We start from the raw sequence: 27,997 nt of genomic DNA, 5'->3' as shown, positions 1-27,997 counted from the left end.
ACACAACTCCTTCTCATTTCAGTAAAGCTTCCTGTCAGAACACATTCATCAATGTAATTTGCCAACAAAGTTTAAGACATTAAATCCCCCTCCCCACAAGAATGTAAAAATAAAAAAAAAAATAAAACCTACAATCAAAAATCAACAGCTATGCTGAAATTGTAGTTAGGTCATCAGGTAATGCTTCAAAGGAAGTAAAGGACATCATAAGACTCCTGAATACAGTTAACACCACTTTGAACCTGAGATTAATTTTCATTTGATTTTTATCAGAGGATACAGAAGGTAGATGCATCAGGAGGAGGGGCAGGTGCCTTTAATCATTACCTCTAGAATTATCACTTACAACCTCAAAGCAGTTTTTATTTAATTTAGTAAAAGTTTATAAAAATTTAAATTATTGTATGCATCAAATTAAGATTTAAGATGTCCTTCATAAACATTAACCTTTTGTTGGTGATGTTTACCAAGAAAGGTAAACTCTGAAAACATGATGTCATCGTTTCAATTGGTGGAATTAAGTAAAAGATTTTCAAATGAGGCACTTGAACCTATTTTCTATCTATGCATGCAGTAGAAAAAAGCACACAAAACAGGCAGCATTTTGTGTCATGCGGCATTTCAAACAAGAGGGAAAACACATCTGGAAATAAAAGCTGTTTAGTTGAAAGAATTGACCTTAAATAAAACAATTGCAACACTTGATTTGGGCTTCTTACTGGAAATCAAATTCTTTGAGTTTAAAATACACCTACTAAATGTAATACAAAACCAAAATAACACACTTTCAGCATTTCTCAAAATGTTAGCACCCAGCAAATGCAGAGTTTACAGTTCTAGTGATTTTCCCTGTTCTTTTCATGGAATGCATATCTAACCTGTTTTTCAGCCAGCATGCTACAGCAAAGGAAGATTCATGTTGTCCAGGGCTATTTCTTTAAAACAGTATGGAAATTACTTTTACCATAAATTAGGTTGTGCTTCAATGCTGAGAAAGGTCTATTTTGCCTTCATTTTGACCCATGACATACTTAGCCTTATAACAGCATAATGAGCATAATGAGGTCAAAACTAACACTGCAAAATAAAACACACACACCCACACAAACACACATTATTTCTCAAGGAAGATGAAAAAAAAAAAAAAGGTCACATTGATTTTTTTTTTTTAAAGTGGGACATTCTCACTACTTTTTTCACCTGAAGATTGAAAAGGAAACTCATTTCAGTTTGTAACACTGCACTGACTGTTCCAGACACAAAATGAATCAAGTCTCCTGTTGGATTATGTGGTTAGCATTTCTTCTCTTCTCTGGTGAGATAATTCGTTACTTACAGCTGTGGTATAAAAACTCAAACATTGTCTTTTGCAGAATGGATTTGAAAAGTGGGCCCTCATTCTATTTTTGTTAGAAAATAATAAAATCACAAATTTTATCATGTATCAAAAATGAAAAGTGAAATATAAATGTGAAAGGTCTGATATTTACTTAATGAATATTTACCAAATACTTAGCATTTGCACAGTAAGTACAAGCCTCAGGGAAAAAAATGTAGCCGTGTTTAAATCTCAACTTTATTTCTTCCCCTTGCTTTATTTTTTGAAAAATAAGAAATATTCACATTAAAGAAAAAAGAGAACATATTTAAAAATATTTTCATCTATATTCTAGTCTAACCAGAGTATCTATAATTTATATTAGTTACCAAATGTATTAGACAAATTAAAACACAAGAGTTTTTATTATTATAATGCTTTTTTAAAATATGGACATTCACAATTTTATGCTTACAAGAGAATATATAATTCAAGTACTCCCATGAAATAAAGTACCAGTTCTCTACAATCAAACCTACAGTGCAAAATGTCAGCTGAAAATTACTTATAAAACTTTCAATTAAACTTTTACTAGTTTAGGTATTCTCTTCATAGTTGAGAAATATAATGCAAATAGAAGTTGAGTATGCCTCCCTGCCTCCAACTAGGACATAAAGTTGATCTTCCATGTCATGTTTCTTAAAAGTAACTCTAAAATAAGTTTCTTTCAAACCTTCTAAATTATTCTCTTTCCCTAATGGCTTGTTGTATTCTTCCCCAGCAGAAATGACTAAAATAGCCCTATTGCACTTAATCTAATTAGGGATTTTTGGAGAAATGGTGGTTACATAGTTCTCATTAACTGACTAAAAAACTGTACCATCTCCAGAGGTATAGATATTAAAAAGCGGGGGAGGGGGATGATTCCTTTTAAAGCTCCAGAAATGAATGTAAGTGTTCATATTCTGGTACATTAACAGTTCGTTCCAGTACATTGATATTTTATGTGGAAGCCCTACTCTGCAATTAATATGCCTGATGCAAATTGAAAAACCCATAATCCATCCTTCTCTGTTGGAATGTAAGAGTATATTATTATTGAGAAGCTACAGGATACCAGAACCATTTTTTAAACTTGACTGCTCATTACCTTAAATCTGCGTATAAAACAGTTTTGCATTCAGATGAGGTAATACATACCGGAATATATTGTGACACATATTTAAAAAAGTGCTCCAAATAAAAATGACCTGTGGGCTTCCTTTGTAGAAGAAATTTATGCAGTTCCAGGCATTAGGGATTAATGATAGCTAAGAGCAAAAGAGAAGGAATGAGCATTAAAACATTGTGCCTAACTTTCCTGACTACCCCAAGGCTAAAAGACAAAGTGAATTGTCAAATCTCCTTAAAGGTAAGGACTATGAATTTATATTAAGTAAATATGATATTTGGGGATTGCATCTGGTTCTGTCACATTAGTATTCAGAATATTTCTTATAGCTTTAAAGGAGAAAAGACAACCTTAATGGAGGTATGAGAGAAGAAAGATTTTAAAAATCCTTTGTTTCTAACAGCTTAGAGAGCCTCTTTCCTTTGTCTTGTTTCCAAAATTATGCATACAATTCTTCACAGGACATAAAATGCTATTGTCTGCTATGACTGACAAAATCCAAGATTTTAATGAAAGTTATACTGTAACTATTTTAAAGGGAAGGGGAATCACACATCCCTAAGAGATTCAAATGTAATATATTCTCAAAAATGGAAAGATCCCAGGGATACAGATTTATTTCTTTCACGGATTTCTCCTAAGCCTGTTCAATTCATTTGATCATCACCGCCTGTGATCTGGGTTTTATTAACATTTTAGCATTTGATTGGACCCTTCTTACCTCTCTGTCTATCCATCACTTAAGACATTTAGTGCTGCCTACTGGCAGTTATCTGTGTAATTGTTTTATTTCACTCACTAAGTGATAAGATCCTTGAGGCAAGACGCTATGCGATATGGCCTGTATCTTCCACAATAAGTAATCACATTGATTCAAAAGATTCCCTCACAATACATTTTTATTGCAAAAATGATTTTGTATTTATCCATTTTGGAAAAGAAATTTTATCTCTTGAGCCCCTAAAAATGGAATTGTACACATTAAGACCCTTACACATATCACATAATAATCTTCAGGGTCAAACATTATAGTTTTCACCTGCTGCTATTCCTTTGCAGTAGACTAGAATAGAGAATTATATAAAACTTCTATGACTGTCAAAAAAAGATATATTTTTTGAAATCATGTAAAATCAACCTCTTTATTTTACAGATATAGAAATTTAGATCTGTAAGAACCATCAGTGTGGTGAAGGTCACATGGTAAGTTAATTACAGAATCAAATTTTTCCCTTTCATTTCAATCTGTTTTTAAGTTTTACATGATTCCACTTTCAGGAAAAAGCAATTAAAATACAGACTGGCTTTGGTAAGAGTGATATATATTTTTATGTTTCAGACCAGCATGTTGTTTCATGCTGATGTTAAAAGATAATGGTTGATATCAGATAAATACCCACACATACACACAAACACAAACTAACTTGGGGTCCAATAAAATAAGACTGGGTGGTTCACATATTTTTCCATTAGTGCAAATATTTTAAAGAGATAATTTTCTTTGATAAAATCTGTGTTCTTAAAACTGATTAACACATAGTCCTTACTAGAAACTCTTTACAAAAAAAAAAAAAAACATAAAAACAAAAATGAGAGTGCAAAAATTGAGAGAGTAAGTCAAAGGAGAAAGAGAAGTTCTCCCATAACTGAAATTCATTGTACCTGTACATTAATCAAAGAACAAAATTGACTGTCATGTGATTTGACTCATGCTAAAATGTCCCTCACAATGAAAATAATCTCTTTTATTGGCCCCTCACAGTATTTAAAATTTTTCACCATTTAAAAAAAAATTGACTTAAAATACTTCATCTTCTGACATTTTTGTTCACAAAAATAGTAAAAGTAAAGGAAAAAGGTAGATAATATACCAACTCTGCAGGGTATTGCAGGAAGTTCAGAGAGGGAAAGAAAGAGGAACTATAAATAGTTATCATAAATTACAGCTAAATATTTTAGTTTAGCATAAAGAGGGTATGATGAATGTAAACAACATCACATATAGTTCAAAGTAGACTTGTGGAATTACTTTTCCATGACAATGTTTAAGAATTGTACAGCTTTGCTGTTATCTAGTGATGTGTCCCCACCCAAATCTCACCATGAATTCCCATGTGTTGTCAGAGGGACCTGGTGGGAGGTAATTAAATCATGGGAGCAGGTCTTTCCCATGCTGTTCTCATGATAGTAAGTTTCATGTGATCTGATAATTTTATAAAGGGAAGTTTCCCTGCACAAGCTCTCTTCTCTTGTCTGCTGCCATGTGAGACATGCCTCTCGCCTTCTGCAATGATTGTGAGGCCTCCCCAGCCACATGGAACTGTAAGATCATTAAACCTCTTTCTTTTGTAAATTGCCCAGTCTTGGGTATGTCTTTATCAGCAGTATAAAAACAGACTAATACAGTAAATTGGTACCAGGAGTGGGGTGGGACTCTGCTCTAAAGATAACTGAAAATGTGGAAGCAACTTTGGAACTGGATAACAGGCAGAGGTTGGAACAGTCTGCAGGGCTCAGAAAACAACAGAAAAATGTGGGAAGTCTGGAACTCCCTAGAGACTTGTTCTATGGCTTGACCAAAATGCTGATAGTGATATGGACAATGCAATCCAGTCTGAGGTGGTCTCAGATGGACATGAGGAACTTGTTGGAAACTGGAACAAAGGTGACTCTTGTTATGTTTTAGCAAAGAGACTTGTGGCATTTTGCCCCTGCCCTAGAGATTTGTCGAACTTTGAACTTGAGAGAGATGATTTACGGTATCTGGCAAAAGAAATGTCTAAGCAGCAAAGGATTCAAGAGGTGACTTTTTAGCCAGACATGGTAGTGTGCGCCTGTAGTCTCAGCTACTCGGGAGGCTGAGACAGGAGAATTGCTTGAACCCAGGAGGGGGAGGTTGCAGTGAGCTGAGATCATACCCCACTGCACTCCAGCCTGGGTGACAGAGTGAGACTCCCAAAAAAAAAAAAAGATGTGACTTGTGTGGTGTTAAAAGCATTCAGTTTTAAAAGGAAAACAGATCATAAAAGTCTAGAAAATTTGCAGCCTGACAATGTGATAGAAAAGAAAATCCCATTTTCTGTGGAGAAATTCAAGCTGGCTGCAGAAATTTGCATAAGTAGCAAGGAGCTGAAAGTTAGTCACCAAGACAATGGGGAAAATGTCTACAGGGCATGTCAGAGACCTTTGTGGCAGTCCTTCTCCTCACAGGCTGGGAGGTTTTAGAGGAAAAAATGGTTTCATGAGGCAGGCTCAGGTTCCCTCTATGTGCAGTCTAGGGACCTGGTGCCCTGCATCCCAGCTGCTCTAGCCATGACTAAAAGGGGCCAAGGTACAGCTCAGGCTGTGGCTTCCAAGGGTGCTAGCCCCAAGCCTTGGCAGGTTTTACATGTTGAGCCTGAGGGTACACAGAAGTCACGAATTGATTTGGCAACCTCTGCCTAGATTTCAGAGAACGTATGGAAGCACCTGGATGTTCAGGCAGAAGTTTGCTGCAGGGGCAGGGTGCTCATGGAGAACCCCTGCTAGGATATTGTGAAATGGAAATGTGGGGTGGGCACCCCCACACAGAGTCCCCACTGGGGCACTAGTGGAGATGTGAAAAGAATGCCATCGTCCTTCAGACCCCAGAATGGTAGCTGTACCAACAGCTTGCACTGTGCACCTGAAAAAGCTGCAGACACTCAATGCCAGCCCATGAAAGCAGCTGGGAGGGAGGCTGTGTCCTGCAAAGACAGAGGTGCAGAGCTGTTCAAGACCATGGGAACCTCCTCTTGGATCAGTGTGACCCAAATATGAGACATGGGGTCAAAAGAGATCATTTTGGACCTTTAATATTTGACTGCCCTGCTGGATTTCAGAATTTCATGGGGCCTTTGTTTTAGCCATTGTTTTTTCCATTTGCAACAGCTGTACTTACCCAATGCCCGTACCCCCATTGTATGTAGGAAGTAACTAATTTTCTTCTTATTTTACTGACTCATAGGTGGAAGGGACTTGCCTTGTCTCTGATAAAACTTTGGACTGTGAACTTTTGAGTTAATGCTGAAATGAGTTAACACTTTGGAGGACTGTTTAAAAGGCGTGATTGGTTTTGAAGTGTGTGGACATAAGATGTGGGAGGGGCCAGGGTGAAATGATAAGGTTTGGCTGTGTCCCCACCCAAATCTCATCTTGAATTGCCATGTGTTGTTTGAGGGACCCAGTGGGAGGTACTGAATCATGGGGGCAGGTCTTTCCCATGCTGCTCTGGTGACAGTGAATAAGTCTCATGAGACCTGATGGTTTTATAAAGGGGACTTTCCCTGAACAAGCTCTCTTCTCTTATTTGCTGCCATGTGAGATTTGCCTTTAACCTTCCAACACAATTGTGAGGCATCCCCAGCCACCTGGAACTGTAAGTCCATTAAACCTGCTTCCTTTGTAAATTGCCTAGTCTTGGGTATATTTTTTCAGCAGCATGAAAACAGACTAATACAGCTAGGGTGGTTAAGATAGAGATATGGGCAAGATAGAAATCCTTAACAACAAATACATACATTAAATTGTTCCTTCCATCTAGGATGGTTCTTTTAACCTACAGGTAATCACTTTGTGTGTTTCATTAAGGTATTTTCAAAATCTCTTTGAACAGCATAACTTTTAAAAGCAAGTACTAATACTTTATAAAAGTATTTCATAAAGTAGTTTACAGTAACTGAGGTTGATTTGTGCCATTAAGGAAAAAACTTTTACTTTTTTATTACTAAAAATGTATGTAAATCTCACTGGCACTGAATGCATTTTTCAAACAAATAAAGAGGCTTGAAATGGTGAACAGCTATTCTTTTCTGCCTACTAGGGATGAGAAAGTACAGGCTGTTTTCAAATTAAAACCGGAAGCATATACAATGAGACATTATGTGGACTGTTGTGACTATTAGGGTTGTTAGATCATGTGCTGTGTTACTGTGGGATGTTTGGGAGGGTCCTTTGAATATATTTTATTATCAAAAATTTTATTTTTCTGATGTATATAATCAGAAGCTCTTGAAGTAGACAACTATATAAATATTAAATGCTCACTTCCAACATAATATTCATTTGATTAATAAAACTGGAGACAATTTATCTTAGTTGGTGGATTATACTATACTCATCCTTGGTAGATTATGCCATAAAACTGAAGTATTTCCACCTCAGGAAATATTCCCACCAGTTAAGTTGATGTGCATTGCCAGAGTATAGTTACTTTGTTGAATTTCCACATGTAAACTCTTTTATTGAATTAGATATGTAGAAAAGTCATTGTTCTATGCTTCATCACCAGTTACCAGTGGCATTTGTTCTTCTCTATATAAACTTAACATAGAAAAATTATAACCTACCTATCTGTATATTCTATACAATATAACTGCTAATTTTATCATCGGTGAGATGGTACAAAGAATTCAACTGTCAAATTAGACTCATATGAAATAGAAATGTTTAATCATTTTTAGGATATAAAAGTCTAGCATCTAGAGGCTCAGGGAGAACTAAGGTGAGAGGTTGAGTATTCACTGGATCTCTTCCTACTACAATAAATAAGTTCTGGCACATTACTTACACAAAAGATAAAAAGTATCAGTAATAAACACTTCCATTTTATAATCAAATAGGCACAAAGGATGCATAATATTTTCCAGGAAGCGATGCCCCATATATCCATAGATTCTAGGGTTGTTTTTTTTTTTTAACACAGGAGATGCTAAACAACCAAGTACATGCTGCTAAAAACACCTTGCAGATAAAAACCCTCCCACTAGCTAACGTAACTAGCTTGTTTGCAAAAAGTCTGCTTTTAGCATGTTTACAAATATATTAGTCTGCTAGGGCTATTATAACAAAGTATCATCAACCAGGTGGCTTAAGAGTGGGAATTTATTTTCTCACAGTTCTGGAGGCTAGAAGTCTAAGATCAAGGTGTCAACAGGTTTGGTTCCTCCTGCGGCCTCTCTCCTTTGCTTGCGCATGGCCGCCTCCTTACTGTGTTCTCACATTGCCTTTTCTTGATGCAAGCACTTCACTGGTGTCTTTTCCTCTTCTTAAAAGGACACCAGTCCTATTGGACTAGGGTCCCATTCATATGACCTTAATTAACCTTAATTACCTGTTTAAAGGCCATATCTCCAAATGCAGTCACTTTGCGGGTTAGAGACTCAACGTATAGGTTATAGGGGAACTTGATTTATTTCATAACAACAGGGATATGACTTTTATTTCCTTGTCCTCTATATAAAGGAAGAGCCTAGATAGCAGATCTGCTTCCCATCCTTTTCTTTCTCAACGAAGAAGGATTTATATTTTCCAAAAACAAAAAAAAAAACAAACAAAAAACTCTTGAATTTTATCTCACGAGAGCAAATAAATTCCATCATTCAGCCCCTAAATGCCTCAAAATTCTGTAGAATAGAGCAGCTTCAAAAGAACAAGTGGGAAGTAATGAGGAAGAGTAAGAGACAAAGCTTCACAAAGGCTGTGTTAAAGAAGAACTCTTACTCCTAGTGAATTCTGAGATGATATCACAGACTCAATTTATATGCAAACCTGAATTTAAGTGTACTAAAAATATAAAATTCACTTTGGAGCTAATGAAGTAACTTTTCGTCCAAAAAAAAATATTACTTTAAGTATTTCTCCTGTAGTAAAAGTATTTACCGTTTTATTCATAGCTTTGGATTGAGCAAATATATCTTAAGATATATGTGTCATAATATAGACTATAACATAAAATGTGGGTGAACACAGTAACTCACTTTTACATCATAATCAAGTCATTAGCTTCTCATTTCCACAATTAAAAGAAATATGTCTTATGAGCTATTCAAAATCTTAGGTTAGAGAAAGTTACCAAGTAATCAGCTGCCATTCTGGACACACAGAAATTAGAGTAACAAAACCAGTTCACACATAGATACATTCTTTGAGAGACAGAATAGTGGATTAACCACAAATATAAAGTAGAGAATGCAGAGAATGCCCCTGATGGAATTCTCAAGAAAACAATTTCTAGTGCACACAGTTGGCTGCCTAACCCTCTTACATTTTCCTTATCTTTCTTTTTTTTAACAGAATCCATATTTTATTCAGATATCCATCCTATCTGTAAATAGTCCCTGTGTTTAGGGAGAGATCAGCTTTATCCATAGAAGGGATATCTGAATAAAATAAACAGAACTCCCCAGTTCCAGAGTTGGGCCTCAGTTACTCTTAGACAATGTGGGTAATTATTTTCCCATTGCTCCTGGTTGTTTCAAAAAATCAGACATACATCAATCAGTACCTGTGTTTGTAAATTGTTATCTGGGAATAAGCAGACAGTGCAAATAGTTTCTATTATAATATAAAGAAGGAAAGACTTCTATTCATAAAAGGGGAAAACTCTTTCCCTTGTATTCACTGGATTTGAATGAGAAATCCTGTACTGCTCATTGCTCTTACCAGCCATTGCATACTACAAGGGGAAGCAGAAGTAGGATGAAGCTAATAGGTGAACTGCAGGGTGGAGAGGCAGAAAGAATGTGCTTCCTTGCTGAGATCTCTGAACCATAAATCAAGCAGAGCTGAAAACTTTTCTACCTATCTACTTCTTAATATATAATATACAATCTCTTCATTGTTTAGGTGGGCTTTATTTGCAGGGTATAAGCTGTAATAAAAGAAGGGCCAAAGATGTAAATAAATGTGACTGATAGAGGACAGCATAAAAGAAAAAATAAGTTTTTTTTTTTAAAGCAGGACTGTGAGAATTTTAATAGAGTCTAGATTGGTGAATAAAAAAGAATAGAATATCCCAAAAAGTGTATGTTAATGCTCAAACCAGTAAAGAAATATGAGTTACCACTTTGTGGAAAAATAACATGGGTAGATTCATATGCCCCTACTGCGTGTAAGATTATTTTTAAAGAGATTAAAGCATTAAATGTAGAAAATAAAACCACAAAGGCTCTAGAAGTAAACATAGGACATTTCCTTTATAACCTTTAAGTGGTTAAGGTATAAGTAATTATAACTAAAAGTCTAGAAGCTAAAAGATTAAAAAATGGGTATATGTGAATACAGTAACAATAACTTCATGAAAAAATATTGTAAACATTCACTTCTCAGTCTTTTGGCTAAGATCAAGTGAAATATTATAAACAAATTAAAACTACAAGTAATCAAAGAATAATATTTACTCTTCATATAGTATAATTTCTTTACTATATGAAGTGTTTCTAGAAATTTATAAGCAAAAGACTCAAACTCAAAAGAAATATAGGCAAGTATATAAACAATTGATAGAAAGTAAATGCAGGCCGTCGCGGTGGCTCACGCCTGTAATCCCAGCACTTTGGGAGGCTGAGGCGGTTGGATCACGAGGTCAGGAGATCGAGACCATCCTGGCTAAAGCGGTGAAACCCCGTCTCTACTAAAAAAAATTAACCGGGTTTTGTGGCGGGTGCCTGTAGTCCCAGCTACTCGGGAGGCTGAGGCAGGAGAATGGCGTGAACCCGGGAGGTGGAGCTTGCAGTGAGCCCAGAATGGCGTGAACCCAGAAGGTGGAGCTTGAAGTGAGCCGAGATTGTGCCACTGCACTCCAGCCTGGGCAACAGAGTGAGACTCCATCTCAAAAAAATAAATAAATAAAATAAAAATAAAAAATTAAGTAAATGCAAATGACTTTTAAGTATATAAAAGTGTATTCAAGTTCAACCATAATAAAACTACAAATAAAACTCTATCAATATTCTTTCACCTATTAGAATAGCATATTTAATAACACAAACTTCAGCAAACATATAGAGAAGTAGGTACTACCATTCATGCATCCACATGATTGGAGTATAAATTAGTACATATTTATCAAATAAAAAATGCATGTGTGCATGTCCAATCAATTATACTCTAGGCAGATTATCCTAAATAACTGCTTACATATAAAACGACATATATGACTATATTCATTGCAGAAAAATATATAAGAACAAGATTCTGAAAACAACAAAGTTTTTAATATAGTACGACTTAATGATGACACATCCCTTTGATGTTCTGCAACAGTAAAAATACTGAAAATTTTCTATATGTATTAACGTGGAAAGTTTTTCAAGATAAATTGCCAACGAATAAAGCAATGTGCCAAAAGGATACGTGTTATGCTGTCCAAATAAAGGAAATCAATAATGTATTTTGTTATTTCTTATATATACATAAAATACTTAAGACACCAAGAAGCTGTTGTGAAGAGGTAAGAGCTGGGCAGACGATAGAAAAGGATAGAATGTGGAATTTTCCAATTCTGTATCATGTAAATGCATCACCTGTTCAAAAAATAAAATAATGTTCACAGTTCCCTACATTTTCTGAGAAATATCCAACTCTTTAGCCAGTAATTTATAGCCTTTCAAAATTGTTCCGGTAATATTTCATTTTTCTTGCTCATGCTAAACCACCTTCTCATCAAACTATTCAGTACCTTAAATTCTACTAAAATTTCTTTGTGGCATCACACACATACCCATTTCGATACACTCTTTTTCTATTATCACCTGTAGAAACCTACATAACTTCACAGCACATCTCAGATGCCAGCTCTTTCAAGATCTTCTCTGATAAACCCAAGGAGAAATAATTTTTCCCTCATCAAAATCCTTAGTGCACTTGGGATTACATCACATATTCTTCTTATAGGAGTGGTCTTTCTATTAGCATTGAAGGTCCTTAAGAGCAAGATTGCTTTTTAAACATCTGTATTTCTTAAAGTATTCTGTGCAAAATACTATGCTAAACCCTGTATTTACTCAAACATTTTAGCTTAATGAATTAAAATATGACTCAAAATGGAATGGTAAGTTGTTCCATCTTAATATATTAAGAAATATCACCAACAGCAACTACATCAAGAAACCAAGAAGACGACCTTTAATGGAATATTTGATGGACGCTGAAGTGAGTCTATTAACAAAAACAAACAAAAAGAATCAGGGACTCCATTTGCCATTAATTCTAAAATTGTTGCCATTTAGGGCCTCACTGAAATATAGGGCCAAATAGCTGTTGCTCTACCAGTAGCAGTTCTCATATTAAATGATGAATTTGCAAGGCATGCCCCCTAGGATTTCATCTGTTCTCCTTGAGAAAATGTCAATAACTTCTATAAAGAAAGAGTGGCCCTAGTTAGAGTTTTTTAGTTCCAAGTCTATGTTTAACCCATTAAGAAATAATTCATACTTAGTATATATTTTTAAAAAACACTAAAATATAGTCTAAATTTTCCTGATTTTTTAAACTATGTAGGAATTATATAATAAAATGTGATTACCTAAGAGAATGTTCTGGTTTTTAGGACATATACAATAAAGTACTTAGGATTAAAATAATAAGATGGCTCCAATTTGCAAATAGTATAGAAAGAAGAGAGAGAGAGAGAGAGAGCACACTACCAATATATTCAAATGTAATTTAGAAAAAAAATCTGGATAAAAGGGTATATAGGACTTTCTTCTACTATTCTTGCAACTTCTTTCTAAGTTTAAAATTATGTCAAAATGGCTGGGCGTGGTGACTCACACCTGTAATCCCACCACTTCGGGAGGCTGAGGCAGGTGGATCACCTGAGGTCAGGAGTTCGAGACCAGCCTGGCTAACATGGTGAAACCCTGTTTCTACTAAAAATACAAAAAATTAGCCTGAATTGATGGTAAGCACCTGTAATTCCAGCTACTCGGGAAGCTGAGGCAGGAGAATCGCTTGAACCCAGGTGGCGGAGGTTGCAGTGAGCTGAGATTGCGCCACTGCACTCCAGCTTGGGCAACAAGAGCAAAACTCCATCTCAAAAAAACGTAGTATATAAAAATAAGAGTTACACACACACACACACACACGTCAATGTACAACCAGGCAAACTGAGTCTATGTTAAAATTCGGTCATCACCTGTAAACTAGTTCAACCATTGTGGAAGTCAGTGTGGCGATTCCTCAAGGATCTAGAACTAGAAATACCACTTGACCCAGCCATCCCATTACTGGGTATATACCCAAAGGACTATAAATCATGCTGCTATACAGACACATGCACATGTATGTTTATTGCAGCACTATTCACAATAGCAAAGACTTGGAACCAACCCAAATGTCCAACAATGATAGACTGGATTAAGAAAATTTGGCACATAGACACCATGGACTACTATGCAGCCATAAAAAATGATGAGTTCATGTCCTTTGTAGGGACATGGATGAAATTGGAAATCATCATTCTCAGTAAACTATTGCAAGAACAAAAAACCAAACACCGCATATTCTCACTCATAGGTGGGAACTGAACAATGAGAACACATGGACACAGGAAGGGGAACATCACACTCTGGGGACTGTTGTGGGGTGGGGGGAGGGGGGAGGGATAGCATTAGGAGATATACCTAATGCTAAATGACAAGTTAATGGGTGCAGCACACCAGCATGGTACATGTATACATATGTAACTAACCTGCACATTGTGCACATGTACCCTAACACTTAAAGTATAATAATAAAAAAAAAAATCTCAGAAACTAGAGTCAGAAGAATAGCCAAAAAAAAAAAAAAAAAAAAAAAATTTCAGTCATCACTATCTTTAATGGATGGAATGGAGTTTAGAGTAAATAATGCAGGGAAGGTAGGGTTATGAGGTTTTAGTGTTCTCTTTCTTAATCTGCATTCTGATTACCAGATTATTGTTCACTTGATAAAATTTTATCAAATTGTGCCTTGATAATCAGAATGTAAGAATGTCACATTTTCTGTAAGATATCCTTCAATGAATTTTAACAAAAATACTATGAAAAAATAAATTTCTCTTTTTTTACTTGATTACCCTATTATAGAATGCATATGTTTAGTGTCTTTGTACAGTGATAAGAAAATACCTCAAACAGGATTTAAAAAAACATAAACAGATGTAAATGACACTTTTCTTTATTTTTTATTTTATTTATTTATTTATGATAGGATCTCACTCTGTCACCCAGGCTATAGTGCAGTAGCATGATCACAGCTAATTTCAGCCTTGACCTTCTGGTCTCAAGTAATCCTCTCAAGGCAGCCTCCCATTTAGCTGGGACCACAGACACGTGCCACTATGTCTGGCTAATTTTTTGAATTTTTGGTAGACAGGGTCTCACTTTGTTGCCTAAGGTGGTCTTGAATTGCTGGGCTCAAGCAATCCTTCAGCCTCAGCCTCCCAAAGTGCTGGGATTATACGCATGAGCCACCAGGCCCAGCCACTTTTCTTTAACTGAAGTGCTATAGCCAATACCAAAGTTGCTGGCCTCCCATCCAACTTACAATTTACAGTATAGCACCTATACATTTAGTCTGCTGCTCTAAATGTCTCCCAGTAATCAAACTGTGTGTGAAATTCATAGTATGGGGCACACTATTTTTTAATCATTCTAACTACTGTAATTATGTCCTTATCTGTATTCATGTCCTGAAAGTTTATGCAAGTAAAATTAGCATAATGACATTTAAGTTATTTCATGTTTATATGCATGCATTTACTGGACATTGCTATTTTTTACAACTTTACATTATAAGAATTCAATTTTAGTTCATCAGCCAGGTGGAAGCTAAATGTCATTATACTGAAGATTACATGATGAAAATATAAATATAGCAAGTTCAGAGGTAAAGAAGAGACAAGGGTCCAGGGTTAGTGGTAGGATCACAGTCAAGAGAAGTTGCATTATTACCCCAAGTGGAAAAAAAATTACATATTTGCAAAGAAAGGAAGGAGCCATTGGGGAACATGAGACTGAAGATAAGAGAATGATAGGAAGCAAGAAGGAAGAAAAGAGGAGTTGTTGTTGGAAGGGAAGGGAGGCTAACTGAGGGGAAATATTCCACAAGAGTTCTGAGGAGGGGCCGGGTGCAATGGTGCACGCTTGTAATCCCAGCACTTTGGGAGGCTGAGGTGGGTGGATCACTTGAGGTCAGGAGTTTGAGACCAGCCTGGGCAACATGGCAAAACCCTGTCTCTACTAAAAATAAAAAAATTAGCCGGGTGTGGTGGTGCTTGCCTGTAGTCCCAGTTGCTTGGGAGGCTGAGGCAGGAGAATGGCTTGAACCCGGGAACTGGAGGTTGCAGTGAGCTGAGACTGTGCCACTGTACTCCAGCCTGGGTGACAGAGTGAGTCTCCAACTCAAAAAAATGAAAGAAAAGAAAAAGAATTACGAGGAGGATAAAATATACACCCTGGGTGGGAGAGAGAAAAAATTAACATTAGATGAGCAGAGAGAACTTTTTTCCTTCTGATTTGGAGGGAAGGGTGAAAAGTTGGGGGTGAGTGCAAATGGAGAAGAGGATACCATCCCCGAGAGTTTCTGTGAGACGCCCTTGCTCTTCACAGTACAAGGAAAATTTACTGTAGGAATTTGTGGGAGTAACGATGAAGAGAAGTGCCACAGTCCCCTGCAAAAGCTTCACTTTACTCACACAAATCTGTAAACAGGCCATTGGCCATATTTCCATGACTTCACCAGGAACACTCTCCATGAGAGATTGGGTCAAAGGGCTGATCTAGATTTAGGCATTGACTTGGATCAAGCAAAAACTGAGGTTAAAAGTTTGCTAGTCAAGTCAACCTTTAAGTGTCTAAAAGCATTTTTGGCTAGTGATCTGTTTCAGCATTCGGAATCCTGACACTTCAGTGAGAGGGAAATGCACCCAACAGTAGTTTAGCAAAGAGAATGAGCAAGAATCTAAACTTATCTGTGCTCCATTCCTTGTCATCATCAATACTATTGTAATAACATGAGGACATATTTCTTAGCTATTGCTTTGACTCCATGTATAGAGAGTTGGAGATTGGCCATTGAAGTTGGATATTGGCACTGCTGATTAAAATTGGGAGGTGGCAGGGAGAGAGAGAGAAAAGGGGAGAGAGGCGAGAGGTTACATCTTTCCCTCCTCTGAGGGAAGGGAGGAGAAAATGTATTAACCCTTGGTGATGGGAGGAGGCAGCGTTCCTATGGTGGACAACTCTGAAGCTGTCTGAAAGACAATAGCAATGGTTGACTGGAAGACATTGACAGGTTTTAGGTAAAGCACATTAGAGAAATATTTTCCTTTGCAGAAAAAATTTCCTTCGTTTGCAGGAGGAAAGCACAATCAAGTCTCATTTTAATTGCTTAGAGATAAACAGGTCTGTGGCAGGCATGCTGCACTGTATTGCTTTTCTAGTCCTGTATATCAATATAGTGATCTCAGTAGTGACAAATAGTGACAAAAATGTATTTGAGATTTTATATATATGTATATATGCATATACATACATGTATATATATATATCCATGTTTGTGTATGTGTGTGTGTTTGTGTGTATGTGTGTGTATCCATTCTGGGTTTTTCTACTTTACTCAGGAAGGAGGAGAAACATAATTGTTTTCACTTCATCCCAAATACCAAGTGAGTGTTTTTGGTTCATCTCAGACACTCATCCCAGTGACCACAGCTGCCAGTCATGATATAGTGGTACCCTGTACCTAGAAATATATTTTCCATCCATATATTCTCTTACCTACCAATAAGGGTTTCACTGGAATACATTAAGCCAAGAATGTGAAGTTTTATGGGGTTTATCTGTATTTATTGCTATATAACAATTCATGCAAAGCTTAGTGGTTTGAAACAGTAATGATTTACTCTTTGTCAAAATTTTAGAGTTGCCTTGCTCAGCTGGGAGGTAGTTCTTCTCCATCTGGGATTGGCTGAGGTTGCTTATGCTGCTGTAGTCATCTGGAGGCTCGTCTGGGGCTGGGTGAACCAAGATGGCTTTATCTACATGTCTAGTGGTCAATACTGGCTGCTGAGTCTGCATGGTCTCTCCAGATAGGCAGCCAGATCTCTCTTTACATGGTGGCTCAGGCTCCCAAGAATGTGTAGGAAAGCCGCAAAGCCTCTTAAGGTCTGGGTTCTGGCACTCACACTATGTCACTGACACAATGCCACAAGCTATTGATCAAAGCCAAGCATAGGCCAGCCCAGTAAAATGTGGGAGAGAACTTAACTGCCACTTATCAATGAGATGAATTGTGGAGATTCCATGGCCATTTTTAACGTCTTGCAGAAAAATTAAACACAATTCCATCTGCAAAATGCCTTATAGTGTATCTGACACAAAGTAAATTATTTTCAAAATGTTTATTGTTTTTATTATTATCATTACATATGAGCCCTTTCCGCCTGAATAAAAAACACTTTTTGAATGTAAGGAGGTGGGTGAGTTTTTCTTTAGATGAACTGAAAGTTGATCAGAATATGTAAGACAAGAAAATAAAACTATCCAGCTGGGCGTGGTGGCCCACACCTGTAATCCCAGCATTTTGGGAGGCCGAGGCAGGTGGATCACCTGAGATCAGGAGTTCAAGACCAGCCTGACCAACACGGTGAAAGCCTGTCTCTACTAAAAATACAAAATCAGCCAGGTGTGGTGGCACATGCCTGTAATCCCAGCTACTTGGGAGGCTAAGGCAGGAGAATTGCTTGAACCCGGGATGCAGAGGTTGCAGTGAGCCGAGATCATGCCATTGCACTCCAGCATGGGCAACAAGAGTGAAACTTCATCTCAAAAAATTAAATACATAAAATAAAAAATAAAACCATCCATATAGGATTTGTTACACTAGTATTAAAACTAAATACACATGTTGTAGAAGAATTTGGGTATTTCAGCGAAATGCTCAGTTGAAGCGTGACAAATTTGGCAGACCTAAACTATGAAAAAGCAAATGAAAAATTTAAATTGTATTGATATGCTTTGGATTTGTGTCCCCACCCAAATCTCACATCAAATTGTTATCCCCTGTGTTGGAGGTGGGGCCTAGTGGGAGGTGACTGGATCACGGGGGAGGATTTCCCCCTTGCTGTTCTCATGATTGTGAGTTCTCATGAGACCCGGTTGTTTAAAAGTGTGTAGCACTTCCCCCTTAGCTCTTTCTTTCTCCTGTCCTGGCCATGTAAGACGTGCTCTGCTTCTCCTTTGCCTTCCCCCAATAATTGTAAGTTTCCTGAGGCCTCCCCAACCATGCTTCCTGGACTGCATGCAGAACCATGAGCCAATTAAACCTATTTTCTTATAAATTACCCAGTTTCAGATAGTTCTTTAGAGCAATTCAAGAATGGACTAATACAGGTATAAAATTTTCAAAATGTCCCACTCACAAATTTCTTAAGATTTAAGAAGTCTCACCTCCCCATTTGTATTCTGATTTTTAATCTTTGATTTTTGTCTTTTCTCATATTGCTTTTTTTAGGAATTAGAGAATAAAATCCCAGCATGATGTTCCTCACTGGAGACACCAGTCCAGCTGAGGACAATAGAGAAGCCACCCTTCCTCAATGTTCAGTATGTACTTAACATTGTACAATTAGGTGTACACAGGGAGCTTTACATTCAAGAATCATAAACATTCAAACTATTGAACGCACAGTGACACACTTGGGAGCCATGGGAAACTCCAAAATGTCACTTTAATGACTTAACATTCTTAGTCACAGAGAAGTGTAGCTCTTCCCAGGGCAGGTGGGCAGAAGTGCTGAGCTGTTTTCGTGATAGTGTGGTTGTATAATTCATTATAAAGAGCCATTCACCAATGTTAGCACACTTTCTTTTTTTTTTTTTTTTCTTTAGGAAAAGATGTATTAACCAGAGAACAATCCAGCCCAATTTCCAGGCTAAAGATTTCATGATATCAGTCCAAACATCACACTATTTAACTCCCCAAAAAAAACACTGGAAAAAAGACTATCAGTGCTAACACATTTACTTATAAAATCTCCACCTATGTACCAATTTCTAAAACAGTTACAAGACAGATACACAATTTGGGGTAAACTAACAAAACAGACTATTATAAAATATTAAAAGCAATCCTCTTGGTCCACGGGCCCTTGTCGCCTCTTACTTGAAGTTGGCATAACTGAGAATGCATCCATATATTCCTGCACCACCTTGTAGCAGAGCTCATACTGGTTCCAGGGTCTGGACCACTTGTGTAGCCTCTGTAGCCGCAGACTCTTGACATTCTGGAAGACGTCCAAAATCCCTTCTACTTTCCCACGCGTTAGCTCACTTTCTATTTGTTGCCCTTGCAATAAAATTGACTAGGATTGAAAGAAAACTCTGCATTGGGCTAAAGAACCTAAATTTTAGCCCTAACCTGAGACTATGGCCTCTTTGGCCTTCCAGTGTAATGGCCTAAGAAACCTCTTAGAAATGATAGGATTTGTAGCAAGTATAGGATTTTAGATGGGGACAGGTCCTCTCAGGGATCTCTTACTGTTTTTTTCTGCCAATAACTATTCCCAGATACTCAATGTATGTCACCATTTGCTCTGGTCAAATATCCCAGTGAGCAATGACTGTTATCGCCTCCTCAGCACTGGATTCCTGAACATTATGGGCTCTTTGGACAACAGGATGAAGCTTTGATATCTAGGTGATCTGGCTCGCTTTCTTCCTTCAAAGACATAATAGCATTGTTCGAAACAAGCAAAGGCCACAGTCTCCCACAGCTATTTCTCTCCGTGGTCACTCATAGAATTTCAGAGTTGGAAAGATCTTCAAGACTTCTTAGTTCAATTCTAACTGCCTAATTTTATAACAAGCATTTATAAGACGTGTCTAAATAATACATCTTTAGGGGAGTGAATCGGAGATTTGACCTCTCGGTTCTCTATTCCACATTGCCACAATTGACTTGGTTTAGTTAGGCAAAGATATCTTCCAAAGATAAAAATGCTTTTGTCTTTATGGTTATTTATTGTCCTATGGTTATTTGTTATTTTTTCTAGGGTTTGTGGATCTGCCAGAATATTACATTTTTGTCAGTCTCGTGACTTACCACTTTTTTTTTTGTTCACAGCTTCCAGAATTATATGCATGTATTGAGAATTTTAATAAGGAGAGCAAGAAATCAAATCTTCTAAAAATGCATGGTATTTCACTTAACGAAGCACAGGAAGTACTTGCTAGAAACCTGAATGTCATGTCATTCACCAGGGGCACTGATGTGAGAGGAGATCTCCGATCTGTTATCAGGTGCACAGTGGTTAAAAAAGAGAAGCAAGCATCCATGACTGAGCTCCTCCACCGCAGCTTACTGGCAAGCTCACTCTCTCCCGTGGAGAGGCTCTCCAGGTCCCAGCAGAGGCTGTTACAGTGTGGGATCTCCCCTCCCAAGCACACTTTTCCTTATGAAATTCTCACCGATCACTCGAATGCCTTGGCCCAAGTTACCGTACAGAAGGTTCCAAGCGCCAAAATCTTATGCAGCTTAGGCATTTCCAGTGCCACCCCAGAAAAGTTCATTTCTGAAGATAAACTTTGTAGATCCTTCTTAGTTGACCCAGGTAACTTAAACAGATGAGGCCATGTGGGAGAAAAGGAATGGAAATCTCATTGCAAATTTACTAGAGCAGAAATGGTCCAATACTGACCTACAGCAATTTTGTAGTTCTGAGGTTCATGGCTGCTATTAATATGTTTGCTTTATACAGTGTCAATAAAATGAACAAGCCTGGAAAACATAGAAAGACCCCATCTCCAAAAATAAATAAATAAATAAAAATTAGCTGAGCTTGGTGGCATGTGCCTGTAATCTCGGCTACCCGAGAGGTTTAGGTGGGAGGATCACTTGAGCACATGTGTTCGAGGTGGCAGTGAACTATGATCACACCACTGCATTTCAGCCTCGGCAACAGAGCAAGACCCTGTCTCTAAAAAATGAATAAGTAAAAATAAAAATAAAATGCAGAACAGAGAATCCAGAATTCCAGGATCGAGTCTCAGATTCACTCTTAAAAAGATATATTGTTGGGCCAGGCATGGTGGCTCACGCCTGTAATCCCAGCACTTTGGGAGACTGAGGCGGGCAGATCACCTGAGGTCAGGAGTTGGGGACCAGCCTGGCCAACATGGTGAAACCCGGTCTCTACTAAAAATACAAAAAATTAGCTGGGCGTGGTGGTGGGCGCCTATAATCCCAGCTACTTGGGAGGCTGAGGCAGGAGAATTGCTTGAACCCAGGAGGTGGAGATTGCAGTGAGCCGAGATCGCACCATTGTGCTCCAGCCTGGGCAACGAGGACAAAACTCTGTCTCAAAAAACAAACAGACAAACAAACAAAAAAAACCATGAAACTTATGATGCTGAATTTTAATGAGAAGGGAGTGTCTTACACTTTAAGTCTCCATCTTATATAATTTGAGAGAGGTAGTATTTTGTCACTTTTTAATAGATTACATCAATTTGTGATAACCCTCTGAAGCAGTTTCTTGATTCAAGATAAGACCATTTTCACAGCAAATATTTTGACACCACCATTTTTATATTAAAAGTAGTGGGACGGGGCAATATGGCAAAACCCCGACTCTACAAAAAAATTTTAAAAATTAGCCAGGCGTGGTAGCATGCACCGGTAGTCCCAGCTACTCGGGAGGCTGAGGTGAGAGGATAGCTTGAACCCAGGAGGCAGAGGTTGCAGTGAGTCAAGATTGTGCCACTGTACTCCAGCCTGGGGAACAGAGCAAAACTCTGTCTCAAAGAAGAAAAAAAAAAAGCAATGGGAGAGGCAGAAGGAACAAATTTAAAGGAATAGATTGATTACTGTGAGTATATTTGGTCCAAAGAGTTGGAAGAGTTTTTGCTGTAACTCCCTACATTGACATCTTAACAGAGCCAAATGCAGGCTTCGAAATCCTTTCATAGAGTCCTACTTTGTGGGCTCTGGAGCCTAGGTGGCAGTGCAATTAAAGCAATGATGGGACTGGCCTAGATAATTCACAAAGTACACAAGTAAAGCCTGGGACCAGAGAGGAAAAATCATGAAAAGTGTTGAGACTCAGTAAGAAGAACTAGTCAAAAACCTACTGAAGAAGGGTTTTGGATGTTTGATAAGGTCTTGAACATTTATGACTTTGCCATGCATAGGGGCCAAGTTTTTCTTTCTTCCTAATGCATGAATTACCTGCTGGTTACCTAACTTCTGGAGGTCTCTGATGTGGTCTCACAAACTGTGTTGGAGTCTCTTCTCTGCCTCCGTATCTTCATTTCCTGAGATCCCAGAGGTAAATTTCTGGTACATGTCATGTCTATTCAAGAAATATGCTGGCTGGGCATGGTGGCTCACACCTATAATCCCAGCACTTTGGGAGGCCAAGGCGGGTGGATCACCTGAGGTCAGGAGTTCAAGACCAGCCTGGACAACATGGTGAAACCCTGTCTGGACAACATGGTGAAACCCCGTCTCTACTAAAAAATACAAAAAAATTAGCTGGGCGTTGCGGCGGGCACCTGTAATCCCAGCTACTTGGGAGGCTGAGGCAGGAGAATCGCTTGAACCCGGGAGGCAGAGGTTGTGGTGGGCCAAGATCGCGCCACTACACTCCAGCCTGGGCAACAGAGTGAGACTCCGTCTCAAAAAAGAAAGAAAGAAAGAGAGAAAGAGAGAGAAAGGAAGGAAGGAAGGAAAGAGAAAGAAACAAAGAAAGAAGGAAAGAAAGAAAAGAAAGAAAGAAAGAAAAGAAAAGAAAGAAAGAAAAGAAAGAAAGAAAGAAAAAGAAAGATGCATGGAGTCAGGCAGGAATCTAAGTGAAGGGTATCCAGTAATCCCTTAGGGGTAATTGGTATTGCAACAATTCATCTTCTACTCTGCTACTCAGTCCAGAAGAACTTTAGGATCCTGGTATTCCAAAGTATACTAAAGAACATATTCCTACTGGCACCAAGAACCGGGGGAGGAAAAGAGAGTGGGTGTTGCCGTTTTGCTCTTCTATCGTATGAGCTCCTCTTGTTCAGGCTAAATCCCATAGAATCATATAGCTTAGGAATCAAAAACAACAGAAAACCAAATAGTGGTTATTTTTCTTACATAATTAGAAGTCTAGGGGTACGCAGACAAGGGCCGGAACAATGCTTTTTTTTTTTTTTTTTTTTTTTTTTTTGAGACGGAGTCTCGCTCTGTTGCCCAGGCTGGAGTGCAGTGGCGCGATCTTGGCTCACTGCTACCTCTGCCTCCCAGGTTCAAGCAATTCTCCTGCCTCAGCCTCTCCCATGTAGCTGGGACTACAGGTGCCCACCACCAAGCCCAGCTAATTTTTTTTTTTTTGTATTTTTAGAAGAGACGGGGTTTTACCGTGTTAGCCAGGATAGTCTCAATCTCCTGACCTCGTGATCCGCCTGCCTCAGCCTCCCAGTGCTTTTTATGTCTCTATTTATTTAATGAACACATTGTCATTGTACATATATATGGAGTACAATATATGTTTCAATAGTGTTATATAGTGATCGAATCTGTGTATTTATCCTGACCTCATGCACTTACCATTTCTTTGTGGTGATGACTTTGAAAAGCCCTCCTTCTAGCTATTTTGTAAGATACCATATCTTATTGTTAACTATCCTCACCTTACTGTGCAATAGAACACCAGAATTTATTCCTCTTATCTAACTGTAACTTTGTTCTCAATTATTTATTTACTTTAATTTTAATTTTTTTTTGAGACACTCTGTCACCCAGGTTGGAGTGCAGTGGCACAATCTCAGCTCACTGCAGCCTCAACCTTCTGGGCTCAAGCAATCCTCCTATCTCAGCCTCTCAAGTAGCTGGGACCTCAGGTGCATGCCACCACAACTGGCTAATTTTTGTATTTTTTGTAGAGATGGGGTTTCATCATATTGCCCAGGCTGGTCTTGAACTTCTGAGCTCAAGCGATCTGCCTGCCTTGGCCTCCCAAAGTGCTGGGATTACAGGCGTGAGCCACTGGTCCTGGCCCATTTTACATTTTTTTGAGATGGTATCTTGCTATGTTGCCCAGGTTGGCCTCAAACTCCCGAGCTCAAGGAATCTTCCTCCTTCAGCCTCCCCAGTAGCTGGGACTACAGGTGCATGCCACTATGCAGGGCTTCTAATTATAACTCTGAACCCACTGACTTATCTCTCTCCATCCTCCCCTCCCACTCCCTACTCTGTCTCTGGTGACCGTGATTCCACTCTCTGTGGAGCGATGCTTTCAAATGTCTCCAAGGACCCGGGCTCTGCCATTTTTTTGTGTGTAGCTTTTGTTTTCATGTCCAAAAGACATCTCCTTCACCCTCGGAGGCTGTGGCCACATTCCAGTCAGGAAAAGGTGGGATAGGATGAAGAGCCACATTGACACTTCTGTCCTCTTTTAATATGGAAGCAACGATTTTCCAGAACACCTCTCCTTAAGTGATTTATTCCTACATCTTCTTGGCCAGAATTGTGTCCAATCATCACCCCTTCCTGTAGGGAAGGCTGGTGAATAAGAGTTCTTAGCTCCCCCCTTTATAGCAGAGGAAGGCAGAAGAGGATTGCAATGCGTGTGGAGTAAGCCAACCTAAAGTGTCTGTCAGAGATCATGACATGAAGCTTCTTTTTTTGTTATTTTTTTTTGACAGAGTCTTGCTCTGTCGCCCAGGCTGGAGTGCAGCAGCACGATCTCGGCTCACTGCAACCTCCGCCTCCCAGGTTCAAGTGATTCTCCTGCATCAGCCTCCGGAGTAGCTGTGATGACAGGTGCCCGCCACCAAGCCCGGCTAATTTTTTGTATTTTTAGTAGGACCAGGTTTCTCCCTGTTGGCCAGGCTGGTCATTTTGGGAGGCCGAGGTAGGTGGGTCACCTGAGGTCAGGAGTTTGGGACATGAGGCTCTTTAGTCATCAAAATCATCAGCTCTAAACCTTCTCTTGTTAAAGATCCCCTTCCTTCCTTTTGCCACCACTTCTTGCTGTGCCAGGCCTCCAAAGATCTTGTCAAACTCCCTGAAACTTGGCAACTGGCCTTATGAATGGACTGCTGAACACCATGGCAGTATCTGTTCTACTTGGGGAGGTATGAGCCCAACGAAGAGTCTCTGGCACCTGTCTTCTACTTCAGACATGTACAAAGTCTATATAAAGACTTCCCACCAGGCAGGCCCAGGCCCTCCCAGTACAGGGATGGAGGACTGATTGGAGTGGAGTGGTGCCTGCTTAGTCTTTGGACTTCAGGTGACATGCTCAAATGTCACCACATGTGGGACAGTAAGGTCACCCACCAGAAATAGACCAGTCATCCTGCTTGTCTGCTGTGACCATAATTCTCCTTATACTTGTTCCCGTGGCCTGTTGGCTCCTGGTTTTACACTCCAACCCATGCCTTCAGCCTTGATTTGTTGTTGTTTTCAGGGTTATTTAGCCATGAAAAGGGTGGAAGGGAAGGGAGAGGGGAATCGCTGCTGGTGGGGAGAACATGTGCTGTGTCTTTGCTTGATTCTTTCTCCTTGGCTCATTGGCTACTTGAAGGAATTGTAACTGCTAATGACACCTCAAGCTTGTGGTTTCTGAATGAGTATGGAGAATGGCCAGATTCTAGCTCAGCCACTGCCCTTTTATACTTAGGGCTTACATTAGCATCTTGGAAGAAATGACACTAACAATCTGTGCACTTCTAACCCATCTTCCTCCCTGTTTTAGGATCCTTTTCTCTTCCCTGCTGCTTTTGGTGCTCTGCAGAGCTCTCCATTTGCACATTCTGTTAGGATCCAAGCACAGAATGAGATACCCCCTCCACCTGCCGGGGCTCTGCAGGGTCCACTCAAGCCCAGTTAGCCAGACCCACTCAATTGCTGTTTAGGAGCAGGCTTTACATGAAACTGACATCACAGGGTCTCCCTTAAGTTTATAAAGCTTTAGGCCGGGTACAGTGGATCACTCCTGTAATCCCAGTATTTTGGGAGTCTGAGGTGGGTGGATCACCTGAGGTCAGGAGTTTGAGACTAGCCTGGCCAACATGGTGAAACTCCGTCTCTACTAAAAATACAAAAAAAGTAACTGGGTGTGGTGGCGGGCGCCTCTCATCCCAGCTACTCAGGAGGCTGAGGCAGGAGAATCATTTGAACCCGGGAGGCGGAGGTTGTGGTGAGCCGATATCGCGCCATTGCACTCCAGCCTGGGCAACAAGAGCAAAACTCCGTCTCAAAATAAATAAATAAATAAAAATTAAAAATAAAGCTTTAGAAATGGCTTTCTGCCAGAAAGAGGGGACTCGAGTTCATCAAAGTTTTACCCTGTCCATGAAGCATCTCTGAGTAATGAAAGGCTGAGTAACAACACCATGTGATTCTTTGAAAATATGATTCTTTTCAGGAAAACAATTCATGAATCTAAGGGATCTGGAATGGAGATATTTTAAGGGGCTTGCGAAGTGGAGGTGCACTACTGCAATTTCATTCGGAGACATAAAATACAACACTGAGAAGAGATTTGTAGAGAACCAGGACATGCCTGATGTTATTTTCCCCCCTATAGTTCGCAAGTCTTCGGTCATTTATCCTCAAATTGATTATCAAAATGAAGGAAGTTATTCTCTTAAATGGAATATGTAGTGTATTAAAATATTTTGGACATAGATGTTTGCTTTTGAGAGCATAGATTTAATACACAAAAAGTAAAGAAGCCGAGTACCCAATAGAACATCTGAAGTGAGTGCGTACAACACACATGAAGGTATATTGTAAAATTAAGCCATTAATACGGAGCAAAAGGTCCGATTTAATCTGCTAACGTGAGAAGTGGTTTGGACGGTGCAACTCGTTTAGACCATGCAACCCATTTGGACCAGGGCTAAAGCAAATATAGGTCATATGAAAAGAAAAGGTGTAACCGAAGAACACTCAAGCAAGCATAGCTTTTTAAGGAATTTTAAGCACACAAGGAAGTTCATCATCATAAAGTATTTGGTAAATTCAACAAACAAATTAACATCTGAGCATATAGAGATCAATATGAGAACTTAAATATAATCTATTAACTGTTCAGTGACAAAGAAGGAAACAGCATCCATGAAATAAGAACAGAAAGATTTGTAAAAGAACAAATTGGAAATCTTGGAAATGAAAGATATAGTCATTGAAAATTATAATAATAACCCTTGATAATTATCCCAGTGGTAGCCTGGATATATCTGAAGAGAGAGGGCTAACAAGTTGGAAGACAGCATTGAAAAGCTTATAGATCATAGCACTGTAAGACAGAAAAATAAGAGTATTGGAGGGTAGAATGAGAAGTTCAGAAATGTATACAATGGAATTAGCAGAAAAAAATAGAATGGAAATTAAGTGATATGTGAAAATAAAATGACAGAAAAATCTCAAGAAACACATGAGAACTTGAACTGAAAAAATCTCAGACTGATTAGCAAGATATTGAAAATAAATCTATACCCAGAAATACTGTAGCAAAACTATGGACCACTAAGCAGTAAAGGAAAATATAATCTACGAAAGAGAGATGGATTACATACAAAGAAATGACAAATTGACAATAGAATGCTCATTAACAATAGAGGTCAGAGGACAATAGTGTCATATACTTACAATGCTGAAGGAAAATAGCTGTCTGTAATTCTATAAGCAACCAAACTCTCTCTGAGGAGTAGGGGGTAAAATAAATATGTTAAAAAATA

The 27,997-nt window shown here is 38.6% G+C and overlaps 1 protein-coding gene across 1 annotated transcript; it reads left to right on the top strand.

Annotated features, from left to right (window-relative positions):
• The first annotated feature begins 1,067 nt into the window (after nucleotides 1-1,067).
• C9H9orf153 (chromosome 9 C9orf153 homolog) lies at nucleotides 1,068-27,997 on the top strand. The gene is made up of 5 exons (XM_016961064.3): nucleotides 1,068-1,315; nucleotides 3,643-3,692; nucleotides 18,786-18,877; nucleotides 20,397-20,883; nucleotides 26,680-27,997. Exons 3-5 carry the CDS (start codon nucleotides 18,809-18,811, stop codon nucleotides 26,916-26,918), a joined length of 795 nt encoding a protein of 264 aa, XP_016816553.1. The 5' UTR covers nucleotides 1,068-1,315; nucleotides 3,643-3,692; nucleotides 18,786-18,808; the 3' UTR covers nucleotides 26,919-27,997.

The sequence above is a fragment of the Pan troglodytes genome, chromosome 11 (genome assembly GCF_028858775.2).
Source record: "Pan troglodytes isolate AG18354 chromosome 11, NHGRI_mPanTro3-v2.0_pri, whole genome shotgun sequence".
In the NCBI taxonomy this organism is placed as follows: Eukaryota; Metazoa; Chordata; class Mammalia; order Primates; family Hominidae; genus Pan; species Pan troglodytes.
The sequence above is the reverse complement of the archived record's forward strand: the minus strand, read 5'-3'. Positions and strand labels throughout refer to the sequence as shown.